The sequence below is a fragment of the Diadema antillarum genome, unplaced genomic scaffold (genome assembly GCF_040938485.1).
Source record: "Diadema antillarum isolate AM-2024a unplaced genomic scaffold, OU_Dant_1.0 seq00000108_RagTag, whole genome shotgun sequence".
NCBI lineage: Eukaryota > Metazoa > Echinodermata > Echinoidea > Diadematoida > Diadematidae > Diadema > Diadema antillarum.
Genome location: NW_027271194.1, coordinates 1171492 through 1198763, shown reverse-complemented (window position 1 = coordinate 1198763; position 27272 = coordinate 1171492). Strand labels below are relative to the sequence as shown.

Genomic DNA, 27272 nt, shown 5'->3' with positions numbered 1-27272 from the left:
AGGAAAAAAAAAAGAGAAAAAAGGGGAAAAAAGGGGAAAAAACCTACAGCACGTGCCATCGTGGACGCAAGCAATCTAGATTCCATAATGTAAAATAAGTGATGAAATACAACCTGGATTGAATATAATGCAAAAATTATTTTATACATAATTATGTCGGTAAGAATGCAGGATATATGCAGAACACTGACAGGAATATAATCATAAGGAGGACTAATGTAAAAAAATAATAATAAATTCATAATAATTGTTTGATATTCAAAGAAATGATGACTTGACTGAGATGATAAAACGAAACTAACTCGGTCTTCAAATACTGCGAAGGAAAACAGCAAGTGAATTGAAATGTTATCAAGGAATATTTTATTTGTAATAAAAAAAAACACATAAAGAAAAATGCGAAAAAAAAATCACATTAATACATAATCAATTTCCAAAAGCCAGGCAGCAAGTTTGTTGTGGTTTACATAGCGCGGGCACCGAAGCAGAGCTGCTGTAAATTTCTGTGAGTTCTGCGTCTGAAGCAGGAAGGCCCTGCACCGAAGACAAGTCTAGCGACCTCTACGATATAAAAATTGTCGAGGGGGTTTCCCGAAATAGAATATGACGCCATTTTTCATACATTCGAGCATCAACTCCGCTGATGCACTGTTACGAGTGTAAACAACTAGCAGAAATCCGCGAAGGAGATGGAGGTGCAAACTCAATTATAGCAACAAAAGTGATCATATGGAAGCTAGGAATTGAACACATTGTTATAGAGAACAATGTCGCTTCGACGGGGCCTGAAGGCCCTCGTCCAAGTAGCAAAACGGCGGATTTTGTGGGCCCAGCGACAAGGAGGAGAACAAAATGTCCGACGGCAGCGTACACTTGGCGATAGCACACATGCACAACACGCCAAGCGACCACATCTCTCCCCCAACCACGCTCCGCAAGACTTGTTGCTTGCCGAGAATTCCGCATCATTGGTGAGCAGAGCCTCGCGATACTGGCGGTCCGGAGGGGGCCAGAGACTGTGGTTCACACAGGCGAACGGCAGCAGATCTATTCCTCTTCTTCTGGGGTTCAGCGCCGCCGTCGGGTTTGTGAGTGGAAACCAAGAAAACGTAGAACAAGGTGACCACATTGCCATTGGTCTTCATGGACTTGGCATTGACACAGCAACGCAACTTGTTAGGGTAAGTTTTCTAGATAAAGGGTGAAGTGAGGGATAATAAATCAGCAGTTTACATTCAAACAGCTACATTTATAAATTGGTTATACTGAGATGAGGAATAAGAATGTTTTCAAAATTTATAGACCTAACTTAGGCTATAGTCTATGCAAATCACACTGAACAAGATTGATAATGATAGGCAGCCGGATGATGACGCGTGGCAGCTTCACATAAGAATGGATGATTGGATATTGACCGAAAGATCGGTCTGTATCTGTCCGTCGGGGAATGTTCCGCGGAGACTGCGTCTGGCTTCACGGATCCCCTCCATATACAGACCGAAGTCAATGATCCCAGCTCTTGTGTGGAGCAACGCGCACAGATCAAACGTTACGATAAACCAAATTTCAGACAGCTATTTTACATTCAAACAAGTTTGACATGACATGACACATTATGCAGCAATATTTGGGGTTAATATCTCACATTGTGCAATCGAAATACTCTCAGTAACTCGGTTATTTTGCAGAAATTTTATCCATATCGCAACATCGCCGTTCGCTAGCAGTAAGTCGCCATTTTGAATCTGTAAACCAATCACATGCGAGGTACGTGTTTAGTAAAAAAAACACGTAGAAACTACCTCGCATGTGATTGGCTAATAGATTCATACTGTATGTTTCTACAGTTTGAACGTGACGACGCGACGGGCTGGTTGATGTGTGTTTTACGTTGAAAATTCTACCGAAATGTTGGATTATTTATTGATCTGGTGAGTGTAGTCTATTCTTGAATAGTTAACTATACAAGCTTAAATTTGCCGACCTAGGGCCGTGAATTAGACGCAATCGAGAAGGGTGAGGTACCTCACCCAGTTTTCCATAGAGACAGTGGTTAAGAATATCCACACAGCAATGGGTAATGGTACCTTCCGTCTGTCTACGGAGGACAGCGTTAATGGCAAAATATAAAAGAGTCCTCCGGACAGACGGATCTTTCTGTCTAGATTGGATACTGAAGGAAGCAGAACAAAACATCAAAAGAAAAGAGCATAAATACATTCTAGTCTACATATGATAGCAGGTAAACAGATTAAAAAGCAAGAAGTAATTTATTATAATAATTGAGAAAAGTCATCTTCGATTCGACTAAAGTGCAATGTGCCCTCTCTCACCCGGTGCCTTATAGTAATACCGAAAGGTCCTACACTGTATTACATCCAGATCCAGATCCAGAATGAATAACATTGACAGTTGCATAAAATCTCTGAGCCTCCCATATCATCAATATCATCCTTGTTCAATTGTAGACATCTAATTGAATTTCTTGGGGGGGGGGGGGTTCAGAGTATGTTCTCTGCTCAAGGACCATAATAAATTCCACAAATCCATACAATGTAGGGTTGGGGGTACCACCTATCGTCACCCTAAGGATCTGTAGCTTGATTATTCTAAAAATATAACACAAATTCGCCTAATTCTTACCTCAAATATGCCATAAATACTGCAGTTTTGAATGTCGTGACCGTCTCATTGATTATGAATCTCCGTTTTAAAATAGCGCAATTTTAGTGCGTGCGTTCCGTTTTCTTCGCGCAGCTAAAAAGGGTACCTAGCGATCGGCACCCCCTCCCCTCCATAGGTAATACACGTGAATTTCACAGCCATGCGTCGTTACTGAGCGGATGTGTAATTGAAACGTTTTTAGTTTGGTTTGTTAGTTTGTTTTTGAGTTTGATTTTCGTTTCTTCGTTTTTATTGTTTTTATAGCTAATGACACTTAATCCCGCGCGTACCTTTTCGTTCTATACGCAAACAGCCATGATACGCAGGGTGCCGATGGGAAGGTACCCTGCCGATAGGTGGTACCCCTACCATACAATGAGCTTTTGATTTCTGTACAACACAATGTGAAATTATGAAAATCATCTGGACTTCCTCTTTAAGGAGAAAAGGTTGGAGTTGTTTAATACTATCTCTCTCTCTCATTCCAGATATAAAACTATTCAGACTCAGTAGATCTAACTACTGTACGAGCTGAAATTTTCGTGTACAGATATTTTCGCGAATTGCTACTTGGAGGACATTTTCACTTGTTAATTTCGCGGTTGCGAGGGTCTAACTGAACTTAGTTATTAGCGCGTTGTTATTTTCGCGGTTTAAAGGCGATTCGCGAAATTCGCGAAAATAAAACCACCGCGAAAATTTCAGCTCATACAGTAGTTGTTAAGAGCAAGTCATTAAGAGTAATGCTTACCTCATTTCCAACATTACTCAGAAAAAAAAACTTTTGAAATCAATCCTTTTATGCCCGTGACAGATTTGTTTTCATCCTTCATTTCCAGAGATTGTAGTTGGCACATTTGCTATACTTGTGTTTGTCAAGAAAACTGAGAGCTCTCATGATTGAGGGTGAAAGTGAAAATGCTGTGGTTCCCCTTTTGCAAGTTTCATGGCTTCACATCATTTGTATTTATTTCATATATTCATCTCGCGTTGATTGCACTGCCATGATGGTCAATGCAGTATACCCCTGCTCTGTTCCCAGACTGTCTTCAGAAATGCTGGCAAGAGACCAGAACCATCTGATGATGTCCCAGGACCAGGCTTCTTCCCCGAGGCAATCACTGGCTACGCTGTCTCGGAGCGCATCCTCGCCAAAGGCTCCGAGGGGGTCGTCTATGCTGCCAAGCTGAAGGAGGGGGATGATTCCCTCGATGGAGAAGATGAAGATGGTGGAAGAGGAGCTGGATCGGTCGACTTCGTGGAAGAGGGTGAAAGAATTGGAGAAGATTCGCGACAACTCGGGCGAGAGGTGTCAGATGAGTTGGCAGTCTGCGATGAGGAAGAGTGCAGCTTGGCCATAAAGGTGACCACCCCTCTCTCTCCATCATTCTTTTCCTTATAGAGCCTAGGACGTCATGTCGTTTCATCATGGTGAACAGTGCTGACCTCCTTAGGAGTAACACTATACCATGGCAAGTACTGTCATGGTTTGCTAAGGTGACTAACAACAGTCAGCAAATAGCATCAACTGGGCATATGTGACCCTGCATCACAAAACCAACAAAAAGTCGCCAGACATGGATTTTTAGTTAAGGGCAGATTCTGAAAGAGCAGACTCTCAATTCAAATGGACTCTCCTAACCTATCTAAATATTGGAAAGAAAGCACACACTCTGGAAAAGTGTGAACTGAGAAAAGAGGCTCTACAATAGGACAAAAACAGGATGTAAACCACTGGAGCAACAACAATAAAGGGATTATCAGATTAAGCTGAAATTGAGTGTGCTCTATTAACACATTCTGTTCATGATCAATACAAACTTTCAAAGCAGTAGCATTATCCTTTCAAAAGTTATTAGAGTTGAAAGTGAAGAGTGTGCAAAGGATTTTCAAGAAATGAAAAGGGACCTGTAAGACGCACCTGATCACACTACTTACAAGAACTGGTTGTAGAAAAACTGCTAGAAAACACTTTCCCATTTATTTTATGATCCCAAACTTAAGAATAATGTAGACGAAGTCTAGCTCTTATAGAAAATATAAAAAACTTAAAATCGTTTTGGTTGACTTGTTTCACCTTTTTTGAGTTCTCATGTAAAATCAAGGGGCGCGACTTTTTGTTGGTTTTGTGATTTACGGTCACATATTGTGCCATACAAAGTAAAAGAAAAAGACATAGAAGCAAGTGCTTAAAGCAAAGCCTACTTGTCATTGATTATAGGATATCTACATGTACAGCACCACTTTCGTTTTATAAGTAGTTCAGTAATGTGAAAATTATGTTCCTAAAATGCGTATCTGAATGATTTTCCCTCATCTCTCTTTCCCTCTCCCTTCTTCCCCATGTGGATGTGTGAAGATGATGTTCAATTACGACATAAGCTCAACTCCAGCTGAAATCATGTCTGAGTTTCAAGCAGAACAACTCCCTCTCTTGTTGCTGAAAGGACAGTTTGGAAACAGGTATGGTCATGCACTGACAATCCAGGCTGAGGTTAGAGGTCACTCAGTCTTTGAAAGACAGTCAGTAGGTTGGAATTGCTGTGTTGAAAATCTGTTATGATAAATCCTGGCACCTTTGATAGGTGCTTCCACAACAATACTGTCCCTGTTGTCAAGTTTTTTTTTAAATTTTTTTTAACTTAAATAACTTGTGTGTGGGAAAGCACGCAGGAAAAATTCTAATAAAAACCAACATCGCTTTCATTACTTTAGTTAAGTTTCAAAACTGAATTGGACCAACATAGCAACTTGTCAGTACAGGGACATGAGTATGAGTGTTCATCACCCCTTACTTTATGAGAAAGCTTAACCTGTTTTTCAGTTAAAAAGCATAAGATTTTAGAGATTATTTGTTGTTTTCTTGAACTCCCCTTATAGTCTGGTAGGAATGGGGGGTCCCCATGCACCCCCCAACACATTTTTTTAACTTACTTTTTTGTAACCCTTAGGGTGTCTAGTTAATGAGTTTTTTTGTTCCCAAGAAAAAATCGTGTCCCATGGGGGTCATTGGCGGCCATCTTGGCAGCCATCTTGGATTTTCAGGGAAAATCATTATTTTCTATAACTTTGGAACTACACAGCATAAAATTAGAAATAAAGCATTTCTTCAGGGTAAATGTGATACGAGGAATCGATTGCAATGATTATTTACATGACTAAAGCAAGTTTGAAACAAGAAAAGCCTAAAAATATGCAAATTTCGGTGTCATTTTCGCCGAAAAATACCCAAATAGTTTAACTTTTCAATTACACAACATACAAATAAATAAATAAAACAGTACTCCAGAGTTAATACGGCACGAGGAATCGTTTGAGATAGATATTTACATGATTAAATCAAGTTACATACAAGAAAAGTCCAAAAATGCGAGGAAAACCAGTGTCGTTTACTCTAGAAATATTCCCAAGTAGGACATATACATATACATGACAATCTCATACCTCCTAAGAGTAGACTAACTACTTTTTCTTAACAGTCTGGCAGGAATGGGGGGGGGGGGGGGTCCCCATGCACCCTCATTTTTGTATCGCTTAGGGTGTCTATTTGATTTTTTTTTTGTTTACAAGTAAAAATCATGTCACATGGGGGTCATTGGCAGCCATCTTGGATATGCGAGGAATAGCATTAATTTCTATAACTTTTGAACTTTCCAACATACAAGGACATGTTAATAATATCTCCAGGGTAAATTTGGCATGAGGAATCAATTGAGATGGTTATTTGCATGATTAAAACAAGTATGATACATGAAAAATCCAAAAATGCGAAAAAAAAACAGTGTCGTTTACTCTGGAAATTGCCCAAATAGTCCATATACATACATGACAATTATAATATACCTCATATGATTGACTAACCACTAAAGTCTTAATAGTCTTGTAGGAATGGGGGATCCCCATGCACCCCTCAGGATGTCTATTTGTTTTTGTTTTTTTTTTGTTTCCAATTAAACATGGGGGGGGGGGGAGTCATTGGCGGCCATTTTTGATTTGAGAGGAAAGTCAGTAAATTCTGTAACTTTTAAACTTTACAACATACAGAGATAAATATAACATTTCTTCAGGGTAACTGTGTCATGAGAAATCGATTGAGATGGTTATTTATATGATTAAAGCAAGTTTGATACAAGAAAGGCCAAAATACGAAAAATTTGGTGTCATTACACTGTAGACTACCCCAAATCCGTATACATACATGACAGACTACCTAAAAAAAATGACTTAGCACTTTGTCTTTAGATCATAGCTCAAATATGGTGTTTTGTATATTAAAAAAAAAAGATGCAACATGCAACTCTAAGCATTTTGACGCCTCATTTGTTGAAATCAAATGAAAAATGTAAGCACGATGGCAATTCATATGCAGATACCCCGAAAATAGCAGATCAAAAGAGGTGAACATAAAAATTTTGATCACAACATGTGAAAGTGACTAATCAACAAAATTCAAACCTAAAATATAATTGAACACTTTTTGTGTGCATCTTTTATTTCATTTAATTTTGTATTTGAAGAGTTTGAGTAAGGGTATTTCTATAAAGGAAATCACTGTGCCAAAATGCTCTGTCGGTTTCACCAATTTAGGTGACAGATTGTTATCATTAAAACTTATTTAAGATTAAGTTAAAAATGGTTCATTCAAACGTATTTGTTTAAAGCCTTCCTGTCTGAAAAAAAAAATTTAACTTGACAGCCAGAAATCCACTCTATATGTATAATATATATATATATATATATATATATATATATATATATATATTTATTTATATTATATATATAATATAAATATATATATATATATATATATATATATATATATACATATTATATAAATATTATATATATATATATGTATATATATTTGCCGCTTTGGTTTTTCATACATATAAAGTATAATGGAATTAACGCATATCGAAAAAAGTAAGACAATATGACTTTACTTTGTCTAAAGTATTCTGAATTCTCATCCTGTGTATCATACAAACCACAGATGCGGTAAGCGATATGTTAGCTTCTGGTTTTACACTACTGTAATTTCCAGTCATCATCAATACGATCATTGTAATCAATATCTGGCTCCTCCTCTTCATCCTCCTCTGTCTACGCAGTAACTTTCTGAAGCAAGTCAATGAGGGAAGGGGAAGGATAGGGCCACTTGGCCACACCGGATCCATGATACCGAAGGCTGTCTTCTGCCACCTTTGTCCAGGATGAACGAGGTAGCGCACCAGAAGATTGGCTAGTCAGATCGCTTGAAGATGGCAAGGTGGTACCCGTCGTTCACACATTGAAAGTGTGAAATAAGGTTGCCTCTGCCAGGTGGGAGCAAGGAGAAATCCACCTTGTATTTGGTCATCAGTTGCTCGCCCTGTCCCACCATCTGTTTCAGCATGATGCTGCGAACGCCATTATAATAGACTTCTCCCGGGCCTTGCTATACATTTTAGGCATGTGAATGCTTCAATGTCATCTGTCACCTCTGGCTCCACAGACCACCCATCACCAAGATTTGTGAGGAAAAAACACTCAACTTGGCATATTGTAAAGTCGTATTCTAAGATTTCAGTAGTCTTTAATATGATATGATACTGAGCAACTTATTAGATTTCAGTGAAATACTTCTGAAATCATCATATCAAACAACTCTCACCTGAATGCTATATGGGTGGCTTTGTAGATTCTTTAGGAGTCCAACTTTTCCCAACCCATGAAGGCACTTTAATTGTTACATCTTCCCCGGTGAAAACATTTATACAGTCCAAGTATTTTGGTACAGTAATGAGCTCCCGTTGATTCTATATGCAAGTTAATTGACATTCACAACCTGGCAATACGTGACCGTCCGTTTATTAAGAAAGATACTACATTGTAGAATGGATTAAGCATGGACCAAGGGGATCAAGAAAATGTGTGTCTGTATTCCTCGCCAAAGCTACCTTGTATCCAAGCTTAGCAGCGCACTTGAGATAGAGCACGACCCTGGTGTCCGTCTCCTTATACTGGTTAGACAGTCACTCATGGATATTGCACCATTGTCTCCTGGAACATGACATTGTGTAAACAAAAGGAATGTATAACAGAAATCACATTCTATGAAGCTTAAGTGATTCCTGTTACATTCTTTTTGTTCACCCAATCATCCCAGGGGACAAAAAGCTCTGTCCATGAGCTGCTGTCTAACCAGGAGAAGGACACCAGGGTAGCGCCCTACCTCGAGTATTCCACTATTAAGCTTGGGTGCAAAGCAGCAGTGGTAAGGAAACCAGACACAGGCACTTTCTTGATCTTCTTGCACCATGCTTACTCCGTCACCCTCACTATCTCTCTTGATAAATGGACTGTCGAGCATTGCCAGATTGTGAATGTCGTTGAACTGGCATACAGAATCAAAGGGAGCTGGCTACTGTACCACAATATACTTGGACTACATGTGTTTACAGGGGAAGATGTAACAAGTGCCTTCAAGAGTAGGGGCAAAGTCGGACCCCCTATTAACAAATCTACAAAGCCACCCCATGTAACACACAGCATTCAGGTGAGAGTAGGATATGACATTATGATTTCTGCAATATTTTACTGAAATGTGGTAAAATGTTCAATATTACATTATAATGAACACTGCTGAAATCTTAGAACATGACTTTAAAATGTGCCAATGTTTTTATCCCCCACTTAAATCTTGGTGATGGGTGGTCTGTAGAGCCAATAAGAGGTGACAGAAGACATTGGAGCATTCACATGCCTAATGTATGACCAAGGAGGTATGGCTTCTCTCATATAAACCTCCTTGCATGGTATGACCATAAGAGCTGGAGAAGTCTATTTACAGCAGCATCATCCAAAGTAAATGATGGGAGAGGGCGAACAAATGACGACAAACTCCAATGTGGATTTCTTCATGAACCCACCTTGCAGAGACAACTTTATCCCACACATTAAATGTGTGACCCTTTGCCTTGCCATCTTAAAGAGAGCTGACCAACCAATCTTCTGATGCTCTATGACCACTTTGAACCTGGGCAAGGATAGCAGAAGATAGCCTTTGTTATGATGGAGCCAGTGTGGTCAAGTGGCCCTTTCTTTCCGACCTCCCTCATTGACTTGCTTCAGACAATTACTGAGGAGATGAAGGAGGATGAAGAAGAGGAGCCAGACATTGATTACAATGATCGTTTTGATGATGACAAGAAATTAAAGAAGTGTGAAATTAAAAGCTGATATATCGCATAACCGCTTCTGTGGTTTGTACAGTTACACAGGATGAGAATTCAGAATACCTTTAGGAAAGTGAAGTCATATTGTGTTTCTTTATTTTTTCAATATACGTTAATTCCGTACTTCATGGAAAGCATATACACATGTCACAGATGTTAAAATATATAGATGATGACTGGCGGCGGAGGGAACATACCCAATATTCCACCCGAAGGGTTTGAAATGCTACTGAGGGAGGTTATAAGTGTGGTGTGGTCCTAGGCCTTAATTCTGTCATTTGTTACGTGAAAATGTTTTCCCATGGAAGAACATTACAAGAATGTTCGCCCATGGGCGAACATATCGAATGTACCTCCATCACGTGACTGTGTTCAGCCAATCACTAATCGGTATTTGACTAACCCATTTAAAATATCATTTTGTCTTTTGAAAGTAGCTTGAATATTGTGTCTTGTATCAGACAACTTTTCACCGAATTCGAAAAAAAACTTAATTCCAATCAATGTGAACTTGAATTGAATGTATACAGGATATAAGCACAAAAGCGATTCATATGCAAATATTTCTAAATTGAAGTAGCAGCAATCCACATTGATTTACAGTCCCTATTCACAGGGTAGATTTTCGGCTGTCAAATGAAAATTGTCTCTTTGTTTTCGGACAATAAGCTTTCAACAAATACATTTGAATGAATTGCTTTTTTAACCTGAGTATAAATTAAAAATATTTTGGCATCAAAATTTTTGAAATCGGCTCAAGATTTTGGCACAGTGATTGTTTCCTTGAAAAAATCCCAACTCAAACTCGTTTTCATTTCATTCATTCATTCATTCATTCATTCATTTCATTCATTTATTTTTCATTTCCAACAAAAACATATAAATATATTACAGAAATTGAATACAGTACATATATTTCACCATAATATAAAATAAAGGATAAGTTTACAGAAAAATTGTAAGTATACGAAAATGTTGGAAATGGGGAGGAATGCTAAAAAGCTCGGTTTGTAGGATACATTCCCCCCACACGTAATGCAAGAAATTATATGATCGATTGACTGATATACATTGAAAATGGATGAAACAGAGAAAAAACCTATAATTATGTCAAGACAGTTGAAGAGGTCTACTTATATGCCGTTGATGTTTTAACGCATGTAATTAAATGCTACCATGTGTCATGAATCTTTCAAGATAATGGCCTCCTACGTTCACTTCACTTCACACATGCATGCATGTTCACATGTATGCTTTTTTATTTTCATTTCCAATCAATATACACAGGTAATACACAATGAAACGAAATTGAACGCGCACAAAGAATGTTAAATTACAGTTCAAGTTTTATCTTTGTCCATTAGTCGCTTTCACTTGTTGTGATCAACATCATTATCACGTGTCACCTCCTTTTAAGGGTAGTTGCATATGAATTACCATAGTGCTTAAATTCTTATTCGATTTCACCAAGTGAGGGGATAACAATCCTTGAAATTAATTTTCTCTTCAGATTTTATTTAATGTTTTTGACACAAAACAAAAAAGGCCTATTTGGGCAATGATCAAAAGACAAAGTTGTCAGTCACTTTGTGAGGTATACAATTTGTCATGTATGTAGCAACTATTTGGGTACTTTTCGGTGTAACCGATATAGAATTTTTCATATTTTGGACTTTTCTTGTATGAGACGTTTTTTAATCATGAAAATAACCATCTCGCTCGATTCCTCATGTCACATTTACCCTGAAGAAATGTTTTATTATTCCTTGTATGTTGGAAAGTTCAAAAGTTATAGAAATTAATGATTTTCCTTGGAAATTCAAGATGGCCGCCAATAACTCCCATGTGACACGATTTTTACTTGAAATTTAAAAAAAATCATCAAATAGACACCCTAAGGGATAGAAAAAGGAGGGTGCATGGGACCCCTCCCCCATTTCTACCAGACTGTTAAGAAAAAGTGGTTAGTCACTCTTTGATGGTATGAGATTGTCATGTACATGTATATGGACTACTTGGGAATATTTCTAGAGTAAACGACACTGGTTTTCCTCGCATTTTTGGACTTTTCTTGTATGTAACTTGATTTAATCATGTAAATAACTATCTCAAACGATTCCTCATGCCGTATTAACTCTGGAGTACTGTTTTATTTTTCCCTGTATGTTGTGTAATTGAAAAGTTAAACTATTTGGGTATTTTTCGGTGAAAATGACACCGAAATTTGCATGCTTTTATGCTTTTCTTGTTTCAAACTTGCTTTAATCATGTTAATAACCATTGCAATCGATTCCTCGTGTCAAGTTATCCTGAAGAAATGCTTTATTTCTAATTTTATGCTGTGTAGTTCAAAAGTTATGGAAAATAATGATTTTCCCTGAAAATCCAAGATGGCTGCCAAGTTGGCCGCCAATGACCCCCATGGGACACAATTTTTTCTTGGGAACAAAAAAATTCATTAACTAGACACCCTAAGGGTTACAAAAAAGTAAGTTAAAAAAATGTGTTCGGGGGGTGCATGGGGACCCCCCATTCCTACCAGACTATTATTACATCATATTGTCCTGTACAGATGAAATGATGAAGACTAAAAGTAATCCATGGTTTGTTAACATAGTAAACATTAATACTGAGGTCTACTGATATGCTCCTTAATATGTAATGATGATGCCAGTTCAATCATGTCTTTAACCCTTCCTGTGCCAGATACTTTAGACATTGCATACAATACTGAAGGGGGTTTCTTTGCCAATTGGCACTCAAAATAGATGTACACGAGGGTTGACATGTTGCGCTATGCATTTGTAATGGCAGTTATAGCAGTAATTTGGTGTGAAAGAGCAATATCTTAATCCATCACATCTATCAAGCTTGTTCGACACCAAGACATGAAGTGTTTATCTCAACCTATTACTTTGGGTATTTTCATAATAATTACCTCCGCCAAGGGAGGAGGTTATGTTTTCATTACCGGGTACCATTTGTTTGTTCGTCCGTGTGCAAAATAACTCAAAAAGTGGTGAACGGATTTGGATGAAAGTTGCAGGAAAGGTTGAGAATGACACAAGGAACGGATGATTAAATTTTGGTGGTGATCTAGAAGTTTTTATGGATTTTATGAAGGATTTTCGATATTTTGGCAGGTAGGGTCAATGAACTTGGGAGTTCAAGCTGCGCACTTTTTGAGATTTTCATACGCGCACTAAAGTGCATGCTCTAGTTTCTGCGAGGGCGAGGCGCGCCGCGCAGCTGAGGGTCAATGACATAACAAAAGGCTTCTATATTATACTACAGTAAAATGGGAATTCAGCATGCATACGTATGGGTGAAAATCACTGATATCTATGGAAGAACAAAATCATTGTTGGAAATTAGCTGCTTGGTGGAGGTCTGCGCTCTGAGAGTGCTTCTCTAGTTAGTCAAGTTTCAACAAATGTCACTCTGCTTTAGATAAGTCAACTCTGCGTAAGTTGGTCTAGTTGGGACTGAGGAACATGTACCAACTTAGACGGCATTCAATTTTTGCTTGTACAGAGGAATAACACATCAGGCTACGAATGTAATATTCAGACATTCTACATTCATCGACTTAGCCGCAGAGTTGACTAAGTCGACTTATGCAGAATTGACTGTAGTGCAAAGGTAGGGTACAAGGAAGGGTACAAGATTCAAAAAGTTTTTTACCCATTGATATTGTGGCTGTTATTAAACAAACAAGCAAACAGATTTCCAACTAATGCTACTTGAAAAAACACTCTAAAGAGAGTATCAATCAATACAGTTTCTAGTGACTTTCATTTCAATGTAATATTTTGTCTAGACATAATATCGAAGTGACTAGAATTAGATTGATGTTTATATAACTCTTACATTTGAGAATCACACACACAAAAATTAATCTTAGCTGGCTGTCCCTTTTATGTATATATCAAGTCCTGTCATAGAATTTCACTATTAGAAATACATGTATTACATAAATTTATGTATAGCATTTCACCCATGTGAAAATATGAAAACATGCCTTTTCTTTGAACCATGAGTTTGTCATGCATGTAGAATTGTATCGCAGTTTATATTTGTATTGCATATTTGTGCAGACTGCTGTGTACGTGTGTCTGGTTTGTGACATTCCTCTCTCTCTCTGTGCAGACGTTCATGCAACGCTGGCCACCCGAATATCATCCACATGTACGGAGCCTTTGTGGATACAGTCACCGTCCCAAATCGTCACGATGCTTTGGAGTTGTTTGACATGGCTTTGCCAAAGAGACTGAATGCATTTGGCGCTGGAGCAGACAGGTCTATGTACATAATCATGAAGAGGTAGGCCGCAATTCAAACACCTCACTGGCTCGAATTCATGAAGGTGGTACAAGTTTTGTCCATGGTTTAAACCATGGACAAAGACCATATGGTAGTTTTGTATGAGGCGGCAAGTGTCCCATGGCCTATTTCGTTGACGAAATGATCATTTTGTAATGAAATGACAACATTTCATAACAAAATGAACATTGTGTTGACGAAATGGACCGATTTTGTAACGAAATAGGCCATGCGACACTTGGTGCCCCATACACCTGTACAAAACTTCGGTCTTTGTCCATGGTTTAAACCATGTACAAAGATTGTACCACCTTCGTGAATTTGGGCCCATGTGTTTGGAGAGGATAGGCTGAACAAAACAGAGAACCCAAGGTCAAAATGTGGAACTATGTACGATTGCCATGGTGGGTTCTAGTTTTCAAGCAGTGTCCTCGCTGAGCTGTGATCATATTAAAGATTACCGGTACTCGCTTTTCAGAGCGCAGTGTAGTTATGTTTTTGTCTGCCATAATTCTTTTGCAGTTTGTGTGTCTGTATCGTGTTTTGGGGCTGGTCAAATTCTTAATTGAAAGTGAATGAAACAAGGAACAGATGATTAAATGTTGGTAGTGATTCAGAAGTTTTTATGGATTTTATGAAGGCAAGGCACGCCGCACAGCTAAGGGTCAATGACGTATCAAAAGGCTTCTATACTACGGTATTGGGAATTCAGCATGCATACGTATGGGTGGAACTCACTGATCCCTGTGGAAGAACAAAATCATTGTTGGAAAGGTAGTCAAGTTTCCGGAAGCGGGGGGAGGGGGCCCACTTTTTGTGCACCATACAAAGGAATACATAAGACGTCATCACTTTGGGCCCCCACACTTTTTTGTCTCGCCCACCGGAGGTGAAGGCGAGACTAAGGGATCCAAATGGCATCCGTCCGTCGTCTGTCCGTCGTCCGTCCGTCGTCCGTCACAAATGTTAAAGTTTAACTGCAAGACTCTCTTTGGATGCATAACTTGGCAACTGTTACAGCAATGGCAGCCACACTTGGTTGATAGAAGCACTAGGGGTATCTTCATGTTATGGTGTTGTTGGAGGTCATGTGATGATGTCAAAGGTCATTTGAGGTCATATATTAAAGAGTATGTGCGAGACTCTCTTTTCTATGTTAAAGTTTACCTGCAAGACTCTCTTTTGACAAATGACTTCACATAAGTTGCTTGGATTACAACCTAACTTGGGTCATAGATGCACTGGGGGTGCCTTCATGTTATGGTGCCGTTGGAGGTCACAGGATAAGGTCAAAGGTCATTTGAGGTCATACGTTAAAGTTTACTTGCAAGACTCTTATCACACGTAACTCGACACATGTTGCTACAATGGCAATCAAACTTAGGTGATGGATGCACTGGGGGTACCTTCCTGTTATGGTGTCGTAAGAGGTCACATGATAAGGTCAAAGGTCATTTGAGGTCATACGTTAAAGTTTACTTGCAAGACTCTTATCACACGTAACTCAGCACATGTTGCTACAATGGCAATCAAACTTGGGTGATGGTAGATGTCACTTGGGAAGTTGAAGGTTACCACAAGGTCAAAGGTCACAGACAGGGGTCAACGAACTTTTAGGGCCCAATGTTAAGTTTTTAGGGCGCAGTTCGTTTATGGCTCATAACTTTTGATCCCTTTGTCCATTTGTGACCAAACTTGGATGGAAGATGTCCTTTGGGGAGGTGAAGGTCGTCACAAGGTCAAAGGTCACAGACAGGGGTCAACAAACTTTTAGGGCCCAATGTTATGTTTTTAGGGCGCGTTTTGATTGTGGCTCATTACTTTTGATCTCTATGTCCATTTGTGACCAAACTTGGACGGTAGATGTCCCTTGGGGAGTTAAAGGTCGTCACAAGGTCAAAGGTCACAGAAAGGGGTCAACAAATATTTAGGGCCCAATGTTAAGTTTTTATGGCGCGTTTCGATTATGGCTCATTACTTTTGATCCCTTTGTCCGTTTGTGACCAAACCTGGATGGTAAATGTCCCTTGGGGTGTTCAAGGTCACCACAAGGTCAAAGGTCATAAGCAGGTCAATTAACTTCTGGGAGTTATAAAAAATATTAATTCCTTGTACGCGAATGGGCGAGACACAATTTGGCACTTGCCTTCTTTAACCCGGAAGTATGTTAGTGGCACTAAAAAGAAATAGAGATCTTGAAATGTGAGCGCGGCAACGTTATGTTTTTGCGCTGAAGACCCCCTTCTTTTTTTTTTTTCCTTGTCAGCCGAAAAAACCCGGAAGTGGAAGGGGAGAGATGAGGTGAAGACCTTTTTTTTTTTTTTTTTTTCCAGCCAAAGAAACCTGGAAGGGGAAGGGGAGAGATGAGCTGAATTTTTGTTTGTTTGTGCTTGTTAGCTCATGAAACCTGGAAGTGGGCCCCCCACTTTTGAAACGCTCCGCTGGCCCTATTGACATGGCCTGTGTCATTTTATTTGTATGGGAAATCTGCATGTCGTGCAGATTTTATGTGATATAAATCAAATTGACCACCAGCCTGTCTGTCTGTGGTTGGGACTGTAGTTAGTTTGATTGTCAATCCTGCATCCTTTACCACCATAACAATAACAACAACAAAAACACACCTCACTGTGTTGGCTGATTGGAATCATGCTCCGAAATATTTGTTGTGATATGAAGAAAATAAATGTTGTTTCTTTGCAGGGCTTGTGTTCACAGATCATGCGCCATACATGTACCTACAGTAGGAAAATTCAGCCTCTGTACAATGCAGAAACGTAAGCAGGAAATCACAGAATATTATATATGATGACTCTCTGTGTAATACATTTTGGCTAAGTGAGAAAATGTTGTTTGCTTTTTGTATCTAAAACAGGTACAAATCAACTCTGCGCAGCTACCTGGCTGATCGAGGGTCAGTCTCGGATCATGTTGCCGCGGTGATCGCTGCTCAGATACTGGAAGGTGTGGGGCATCTCGGCGCTCTGGGCATCTTTCATCGCGATCTGAAGAGCAACAACATTCTGGTGGATTTTGATGGTTGTGAGTAGATAACAAATCTTTTATCTCTATCCCCAAAGGGTGCAGGAGGCATTATGTTTCTCTGGGTTGTGTGTCCTCTTAACTGTTGTACCACATGTACGAATACAAAACAAAACAAAACAAAACAAAGCAAAACAAAGCAAAAAGCAATCCAGTTAATAGTCACTTTTTCTTATGGAATTACTGAATTCACTCATCACCCATCAATGCATAGTGTACCAAGGTATGTTATTTAGAAGCTTTGAATAGACTCGAGCTCTGCTGATTGTGATTGAGATTCTTACGAGAAAACACTATGAGCAAGATTAGGACTTGGGGTGGTATTCTGAAAATCTTCCTTAGTTTCTTCCTAAGTTTCTTTTTAAGTCAGAAATTTTGGAAGTGCTAAGGAAAGACAGAATTGGCATTCTGAAATTTCTTCTTCTTCATGTTACCAGACAATTTCTCATGTACTGTTACAGCACACCTTTGTATGTGCAAGTCTCCCCCATTATACAGGGTATTACCAGAGAAGATGTGAGTGCAGCTGATTAAGGATATAAAAATTACGCTGTTATTATGGTCTTGATTCAAGACCGTGGGGTGAAGTGTTTAGTCAGGTATTTTTTCTGACAAACTTTTATAAGGTACTGATATCCTTGCGCCTTATTGGCTGAGAGCAAATTTGTCCAACTGTGACCTGTATTGCTTAAATCTTGCCAGGTGAAGAGAGCCCTCGTGTGGTGATTGCTGACTTTGGATGCGCCATAGCATGTACACAGAACCAGCTGTCCCAGAGAGTGCAAGAAGGTGACAGGGCCAGACAAGGGAATATTGCCCTTATGGCGCCAGAGGTAATAAAAAATGATTTAGATAAAATTACCAGCAAGGGGGGGGGGGGGGCATAAAAGATAATTTTCTCTCCTATAATAGTAGAAGTGGTAAAAGACGATTTGTTTTGGGTCTCTCAGCTCTTTATTTATTCATTTATTTGGCATTTCAACATACAATGCAAATAGTATTCAAATAATGAATGTTTATAAGTGCAATGGACAGAATATTTCATGAGGGTGAAAGATCAAATGATCCATTCAACGAGGCGCAACTGAGTTGAATGGATCAAAGATTTCATCTTTTTACCGAATGAAATATTCTGTCCATTGCACGAATGGAAAACATTTATTATTTGTTTTATGTAATGCCTTAAATAGATCCTAGTCATTTGATGTTTTTTCAACTTAGAAACGAGAGAATCTGAGATCAAGAGAGTGTACACTGAGCACTTTACGCTAGCACATTGTTGCGCACACACACTGCTAACGCAAGTGTTTTATGCGTAGTGTGCCGGGTTCTCGGTGTGTGTGCAATGGAATAAATCGTAAGGATCCAAAATTGCATGGTAAATGGAGCCACAATTGCATGGATGATGACGTCATAGTAAAATGGATCGAATGATCAATGTCAAACAACCTATCAAAATGACAAAGATGTATTTAGGCGTTATATAACAGATCATATGACATGATATTTTAGAATGATATTTTGTATTCTATTTTGTAGAGCATTGTTCTTTGATGTTTTGTTGGGAGTATTTTTCATGAAAAATTCTTTTAGCACAATGTCGGACACACACGTTGAGGAGCTCGGCTCAAACCCTGCTTTTCTAGACATTGTTCTATAAACAGTAAACAATTACATATAAATAATTTTCTCTATTTCCTCTCTCTCTCTCTTCTTTCTTAAAACAACAACATTTTCTTCTTTTAATTGGGAAAAAATAATCTGTCAAATCCAAGTCCTCCTCAGATGTTCCTCTTATGTACCGTATATATCATTGTGTCTATTCTCTCATTCATTTATGTGCGCTCTTCTGCATTCTTATCGGTATATGTACACAATTCTTTGCTATATACAGTCAAACCTGCCTTAGCAGCCACCTGTCTATAGCGACCACCTGTCTATAGCGGCCACTGAAAAATCTTCCCCGAGAGAAAAGCCCTGTTTAAAGACCCTGTGTATAGCGGCCACCTGTCTAACACGGTCAGCGGCCACAAATGTTGTTTCCCTCGGTAGATTTTAACCTGTCTATAGCGGCCAAAAACCAGATGGAGCCGTAGCCGAGCCGATAATTCAGCGTGTTTTTCTGCTTTGTAGCTGTGCGGGCAACGTTCAGTGATCGCCACCGCTGCATTCATCCCTCATTCAGTTGTAATAATGCACTAGTGTTAAGCTTTCTTCACGACAAAGCACATGCTTCTGTGCAACAATATATACACCGGCATGGTTAAATACATGAAACACAGGGTGTGTGCATACGTACACACATACATGTACATGTAAGGATGCAACAATGATACATGTATGTAAGCAATGCACACACAGTTGGATTACCTGTCTATAGCGGTCACCTGTCTATAACGGCCACTTTTTTTGTCTCCCTTAGGTGGCCGCTATAGACAGGTTTGACTGTATTCAATTGAGGTTGCATTTTATCATTAGTCCCACATCATGGAATCCAGTTTGCTTGTGTCCACGATGGCACGTGTTGTAGTTTCATTTTTTTTTCCTTTTCCTCTTTTTTTTCCCTTCCTAATCTGATCTCAAGTCAGTTGACATTGGTTCCTTTGATTTTATTTCATATCTGTTTGTAGTTCATTAATTCATTATTCGTTCTCATGTATTTTCTGAGGGTCCCATATCGTACTAGCCTTGCTTTTTAGTGGGACCCTCCATTTCCATTCCCATCCTTATCTAATTTGTACTGTGCATATGTTTATATTTAAAAAAATACAAAAAAATATGTTTTCTTCATTTTATTATACACTGCTTATACATTCTATATAATTTTCTCTGTTTGTTTAAATAAATTTAAACTTTGAACTGTAAACTTTGAAATAAAAAATTGTATGTCATGTGTTTGGAATGATAGGCTAAATGAATAAACACAACATCTAATACATCATTTTCAGGTGAAAAAAGCACACAGACAGAAAAACATCTGTTACCATGACTACCTGAAAGCTGATTCCTGGGCTGTCGGGGCACTAATCTATGAGATATGTGGTCAGAAGAATCCCTTCTATGATGGTCTTGATGGTGCAGGCTACAGCAGCCATAGCCTCCCCCAGCTCCAAAGTGAAGACATGGGACTGAGGCTTGTTTGCCAACTGCTCTTGGAAAGGGCACCTTGTGATGTGAGTAATAATTGGCATGTCACATTTGCATAGTCAAACCAGTGGGTTTGGCTTTTTCAAAATTCAATTCAATTCAATTCAATTTTATTGTCCGTTTCTGGACATTTGTTTTGTTTGCATGCATACCCAGTTACATCTATACATTATACATTCACAAAGCACACGTAAAGCATAGATACATAGACATGATAGACGTACAAAAGATATACAGCAATACAACATCACTATCATTGTCAAAAATACAAAACATTGAAGAAATATTAATCTGTATGAGTCAACATTGTATTGGATGTGGTGTGCATATAATATATACGGGTGTCAATTGATGGTAACTATATAAAAATTTAAACAATGCAAATAAATGCATGTTTGTATGTAAATAAATGATTGTATGAAAATCTTGAAGGTTATATACGTGTGTGTGTGTGTGTGTGTGTGTGTGTGTGTGCATGTGTGCGAAAGTACAAAAATGTGAATTTATGTGTTTTGACAAAAATGTATAGCACACCACGGTCATAATCATTTTATATACTCCTGAATTAATATTTTCACTTGGCTTTAAAGGGACTGTACAGTACTGGTTGAGGTAGGGATTCATGTTTTGAACTTTCCTAAGTGAGATAATGGAAAGCCTCTTATGAAATATGAAAGAGCATGTAAGTTTAAGAAGGATTCAATGTTTATATGATGAAAATTGGTTTTCAAATGGCTGAGATATCCCAAAAAGTGCTAATGATAAAAGGTGACATGCCCCAACTTTATTAGTATCTCTTTGTTTCACCTTGTTTTTGGATATCTCAGCCATTTCAAAACCGATTTTCATCGAATAAACTTTTGATACCCCTTAGAACTGCATGCTCTTTGACATTTCATAGAGTGGTTTCTGAATATCTCATAAAACGTTAAAAGCTAAATCTTCACCTCGACCAGAACTGTACACACCCTTTAACCTTTGGCCTTTGACCAAATATCCCTGCAAAATTTTTGTCAAATGACAGAATATACACTGACTTTGAAACATGTGAGCAAACAAACCAACCATGGGGTAATTGATAAACACAGCTTCATTCACTCATACATCATAATGATATACATATATCTGATGTTTGATATGATACAGATTTGATAATTATAACACAAAACTACAAAAACAAAATATTACAATCTAAGCAATGTCCCTCCATTCAACATTCTAATCGAGCTAGGCACAAAGTAGTCCAGGAACCTACTTGTTCTACATCAAAGCGATCTCAGCCTGTTCCCTGACCTCAACACTACGTAATTATCATTAAGAGGTGGTGTGCATGTAATATATATGGGTGTATAAATATGTGTCAGATATTGAAATTTGATAGAATTCGATTCGATAGAAATCTCTATTTTGTTGTATTTTTTTTTCATGTATGTTGTTTATTTTTGTTTCAAGAGTTAGCATTAGCGTCATTTGGCACTAGGGCCATCCAGAATCTTTAGTACTGACAGGCTTTTAGTTGTAGCCCACGATTATCAAAATCATGGGCATACATACCAAGCACTTGCGTTTGACTCAAATCGATGACCTCCTGACTGCTTGACAGGCATTTACCCACTAGACTACAGAGCTTAGCAGTGCTTATTTTGATTCATGCATGAAGGGTTACTTGGCAATGAATTGAATTAAAAAGATCTTGACTCTAGAATCTTTAAGTTGAAGAATGAATGCACAATATCTGCTGCTACAAGGATCAGAACCGTGACTGGCTACTGGGCTGAAGCTTGGTACTCTAGTGGATCCAATATCTCTGCGGCAGTCAGGATCAGCCAACCAGAGAATGTATGCTCTCAGTTTTTGTCGAGCCCACTGGAGGTGTGGGGAGACCAAGGGATTGCCTGCGGCGTCTGTCCATCCGTCGTCCGTCCGCCCGTCCGTCGGTCGTCCGTCCGTCCGTAACGCTACAAAAACTTAAATAACTCTCTACTGAGGATTTCAATTTCAATCAAACTTGGAGGGAAGAGTGGTTATACAAAGTTACACATTTTACCCAACATGAAGGGCACCTCAAGGTCAAAGGTCACAGACAGGGGTCAACGAACTTTTAGGGCCAAATGTTAAGTTTTTATGGCGCGTTTTGATTATGGCTCATAACTTTTGATCCCTTTGTTCATTTGTGACCAAACTTGGATGGTAGATGTCCCTTGGGGAGGTGGAGGTCATCACAAGGTCAAAGGTCATAGGCGGGTCAATGAACTTTTGGGAGTTGGAAAAATATTAATTTCTTGTACACGAATGGGCGAGACACAATTTGGCACTTGTTTTATATTGGCCGTCACTAAAACGCTGAATGATCATGTTTATTTACTAAGATGAAAGGCAAATTGTCAATGGTTCGCAATAAAAATAACCTGATGCTAGAAACGTTCATTTGAAAGAACGTGGTAAAGCAAAGTAGTATAGTTTGCTCTTGTATTATATACAGGTCAGGGAAGATGGTACACTCTGTGCAACTATCTGAAATTAACTTTCTGTTTTCCCTCAGCGCCCCTCCCCCTACACTGCAGCCAACATCTTGCACCTGTTTCTATGGCAACCTCCTGTTGGTGGTCTTGCTAGGTTGTGCCAGAGTCAGTCTTCTACAGAGAGAGAGCTGAGTTCCTGGCTTCTAAAGGTACGTGGCTCTGAGGAAAAATGGGGGGGGGGGGGGGGGGGGGGGGGGGGGGGGGTAAAGAGAGAAAACATATACAAGAAAGACGCTCTTTTCACCAGAGTCTGCAACTGAGAAATTGTCATTTGTTCCTCACAAAATCATGTACAGAAGTTGACCAGCAAAAGTGGAGTAACTTGAAAGCATGTGAGCATTTGTGACTGTTGGTCAGAAAACCAACAAAAAGTTGCAAACCCCAATTTTATGTGAGGACGCAAAATAGGTGAAGTGTGCCAGCCTAGTCGACGTTGAATTTTTTTTTTTTGATAATATAATATTCTGAGAGAGCAATTCCTCTTCGTACATTTTTGATTCATTTTAATGAAATGTTTTTTAATAGAACCATGTTTGTTCAAACAGGAGTGCACTGTAGTGTGGAGGTACTGTTCAGCCCCTTTTTTTGCCTTTGCAACCCATTGTCTCCAAAATCACATTTCTGTGGTTGGATACTGTATCCCATTTAGTGTATTTTGCTTTTTGTTATCATCGGTTCATTAATTAGATTAAAGTACTCCCTATCATCTGAACTCTCTGTTCACCATGTATTTTTTTTTTTCAGTTGCAGGATTTTTAGTGGCCTTCTTGAATGTACATAATTGGTAATATGTATGGTCGAATCTTAAACTTAAGAGGTGTTTTAAAAGGGAATTCCATGTCAGTTATAAGTTAGTCTGATAAGAAAGAGTAAAATTGTACAAGCACAACAGTGAAAATTTGATCAAAATCAGAGAAAAATTAGGGAAGTTATGACATAGTGTAAGGCTAATTTCTGCAAAGCAGTTCCGGTACAGTTGATATGAATAAGCAAATGAGTCAGGTAATGATGTAATCACCTCACGATTTTCCATTGATTGTGTACAAAAAATTGACAGTAAATTCAAATTGAATCAATGCTATTTGAGTGTAAAACATAATGTTATTCTTTGCTGACTACTGTCAAAATGATCAGTCAGCTATTATACAGTATGTCCCCCCCCCCAAAAAAAAAAAAAAATTACATTTGAATTTCGGCATTGACAACTTTCAATATGATTAAAGTGAATGCTATTTCAGGTTCTAAAAATATAACATCTTACCTATATTTTGTAGAAAACCCTATTCAGTTTGGTTCAGTGGTCACAGAGATATATAGATCATTGTGAAGCTTGTCATGGGTATGTTTCTTTAAAGTTTAGCACTTGGATGCTCTCTTAACTGCATATTAATGTGTGGACACAATGGACAAAACTTGGAGGGAAGGGATTCCTGACATGCTGTCTGAAGATCCTTATTTCTCTTTGACCACTGAAGCAAATTGAATGGGGTTTTCTGTAATATGTGGGTTGATAAGTTATAGTTTCATTCCCTGAAACTGTATTCGGATTGATTCCTCATTTTTAAAGTTTTCGTTGCAGAGGGTCCTGTTTTATTTACTTTTTTAGGGGGGGGGGGGGTGGAGTGGAGGACATACGGTATTTCAGGATTTGAGACTAGGGCATTCCTGTAAATTTTAAGACATTATGTACACTGTCTGTCAGATTGGGAGGGAATGACATCATCAGATCACTGTTCGTGCATTCATATTGACTGTTCCAGAACTGCTTAGTGAAAATTAACAAAATTTTACAATTTCATAACTTCCCTGATTATTTTAATCCGATTTTGATCACTATTTCACTTTTGTGCTTTTAAGATTTCACCCCTTCTTTTTAGACTGTTATTTTTCCTGTATTTCCTCTCTAAAGTGCATGCTTTTCTCTCAACTTTGAAAGTTTTGGTACGTATTCTTTTCCAAGCATTTCCAAGCAAATTCATCAAGTTTAAACTGTCCCATGTAATATTTTTCCATAATGAGGTATGCAGTGAAACTGATGGTTGTCAATTGAATAATGTTGAAATGAATTTTCTGCAGCATAATTCCCCGAGGATTGAGAGGGTTAAGCGGCTTTCACCACCTTGGTCCTAACCTCGATATGAAGCTTACTACACATTAATTGAAGGTTATTTTTTGTTGTTGTTGAAAGGATGTAGAATAGAGGGCATATGCTTTCACACCCAATAATCAAAAGTGTAAAGAATTTGTGTTGCAGATTACACTTTCTGAGGAAATGACATCTGTGTGATAATTCTTTTTCAGATAGTTGCCGAGATGGCCAAATTTTCAGGGTTAATCAATGAAGAGTACAGTATGCCGTACCAAAGTTCAAGAGAAATTATGTGGAATGCTCTTTAAGTTAAAAAAAATAAAATAAAAAAAGAAGATGCTTGGTACCCAGTATGGAAAAGGAACACTTACTAGAAAATTGAATAGACATTGCAGCACAGGCTTCAATTTGTTTGTTGTTATCTAAAAGTTACATTTCAAAAAGATGCTCTTTGCAGTGCCCTTGTATCTGTATTTTGCATTTGAAAAGTGTATTGGATGGGGAGTGCAATAAGTACACTGTTATTATAATCATTATTATTATTAGTAGTAGTAGTAGTATCATCATTGTCAACAGCAGCAGCAGCATTAACCCAAACCAGGCCTGGCATTTTATTATCTGTGGCATAATCTACCAAACTATACAAAAAGAAATGGAAATTTTCATTATGATAATTTATTATGCTAATATATTGTGCATAAAAGCATACATTTTGCTCTAAATCAGAAAGTAGAGGTCCTGGAAGGCTAATTTTTGGTGATAACATTCTTTGAAGCATTCCTAACAATGTATGTGGAAAAAAAATCTGGTATCAAAATCAACTGCTTATGTATTTTACTGTTTTATTAATTTCTTATGTATTTCCTTGTTTTTCGACCTTTTGTTTTTATCATTTTTTTTTCGCAAAATTTATGACAGAACCTATTTTAAGCATAATTATGCTAATATTAATTGATTTCAGCCTATGAAAGTGAAAATAATCTTATCTTTATGAATAAGATGAGAAAACTCCATTTGCATCTATAGACTTTATACTGGTACACAAATCACTTTTTGAGCCACTTTAGATCTGACAGGCATGTATGAAAGGTGCAGCGTCGTAACGGTATGCACGATTTCGCGAAAATGGTGTCAGAAGATGTGCGAGACTTGAAAGTAAAAAGTCAGCGAATGGCGCGGTCAAAAAATTTCATGTGGTGGAGTAGTCATGAAAAATGTTGAAGGGGGTTGATTCAAACCTCCCCCCCCCCCCCCCCCCCCCCCCCGGCCTTTTTAGGGTTAAATAGTTATCAGTATCGTTACCATAATTCTCGTATTTTATCATCAAATATGTACCCTTCAATATGAAGCAATTTATTACACAAATTTAATGGAACTCTCTGGGAATTATGCAGAATAACATTTTCAGTAATCAACCACACAATAATCAGGCACTGATTTCAAACCATGAGGAGTAGTGATCTACGTAATCATTTTCTATGAATTATAAATTAATCATTTTTTGTTGTTGTTTTAAAGGAGACCTCTGGATGATTGGCAGACTTTTACATTTGAACAACTATAAATTAGTTACACTGAGTACAGATTTTGAGAATTTATAGTGATTGGGATGAGGAATAAGAATGTTTCCAAAATTCATAACAAATTGCAGTGAACAAGGATGATGACATGGCAGCCTCACCATAAGAATGCCTGAGTTGGGGCTCAAGGAAGCAGAATAAAAGAAGAAGGCATGCATAGATTCTACACAGGTGAACTTGTTAAGCAAGCAGTATTGTAATGGAATTACATGGCTACATTTCTGAAATATGTGAGGCTCCTCTGTCATCAACACTGTTCAGTGTAATTTGTTTAAGATTTTTCAGAGTATTGGTTTCTCTGCTCAAGGACCACAATAACTTCCACAAATCTATGCTTGAAGCTGTCGATTTATGTACTACATGATGTGAAATGATGAAAATCATCCGGAATGCCCCTTTAATCTTGTCGATTTTCCAGGTTGCTATGACGCAACTATTACGAAGTAAGGAGATGGGTTCTAGTAGCCATTTGGCTGGCGTACCAGATGGTAAGTGTGAGGAGGAACTACTCCACGTGTTTCTCAGGCGTGTGGATGCTGAGGACCTCCTTGACGCAGCCAATCGTGTTGTGGCATCCTTCAAGAGGACCTTCAACTTCCAGTGCTGCTCCAGGGACTGCCGCGCACCGTGGGAAACAGCCGCAAGGTTGACGATGTGGGAGTCTGCGTGCCTGCCTGGACTGGCCTGA

At 38.4% G+C, this 27272-nt stretch overlaps 1 protein-coding gene across 1 annotated transcript; it reads left to right on the top strand.

Moving 5' to 3' along the window:
* Positions 1–767: 767 nt before the first annotated feature.
* LOC139726996 (serine/threonine-protein kinase Pink1, mitochondrial-like) lies at positions 768–27272 on the top strand. Its single transcript, XM_071637980.1, has 9 exons — positions 768–1181; positions 3707–4027; positions 5024–5127; positions 14031–14204; positions 17080–17246; positions 17949–18079; positions 20195–20419; positions 22936–23064; positions 27003–27272. Exons 1-9 carry the CDS (start codon positions 768–770, stop codon positions 27270–27272), a joined length of 1935 nt encoding a protein of 644 aa, XP_071494081.1.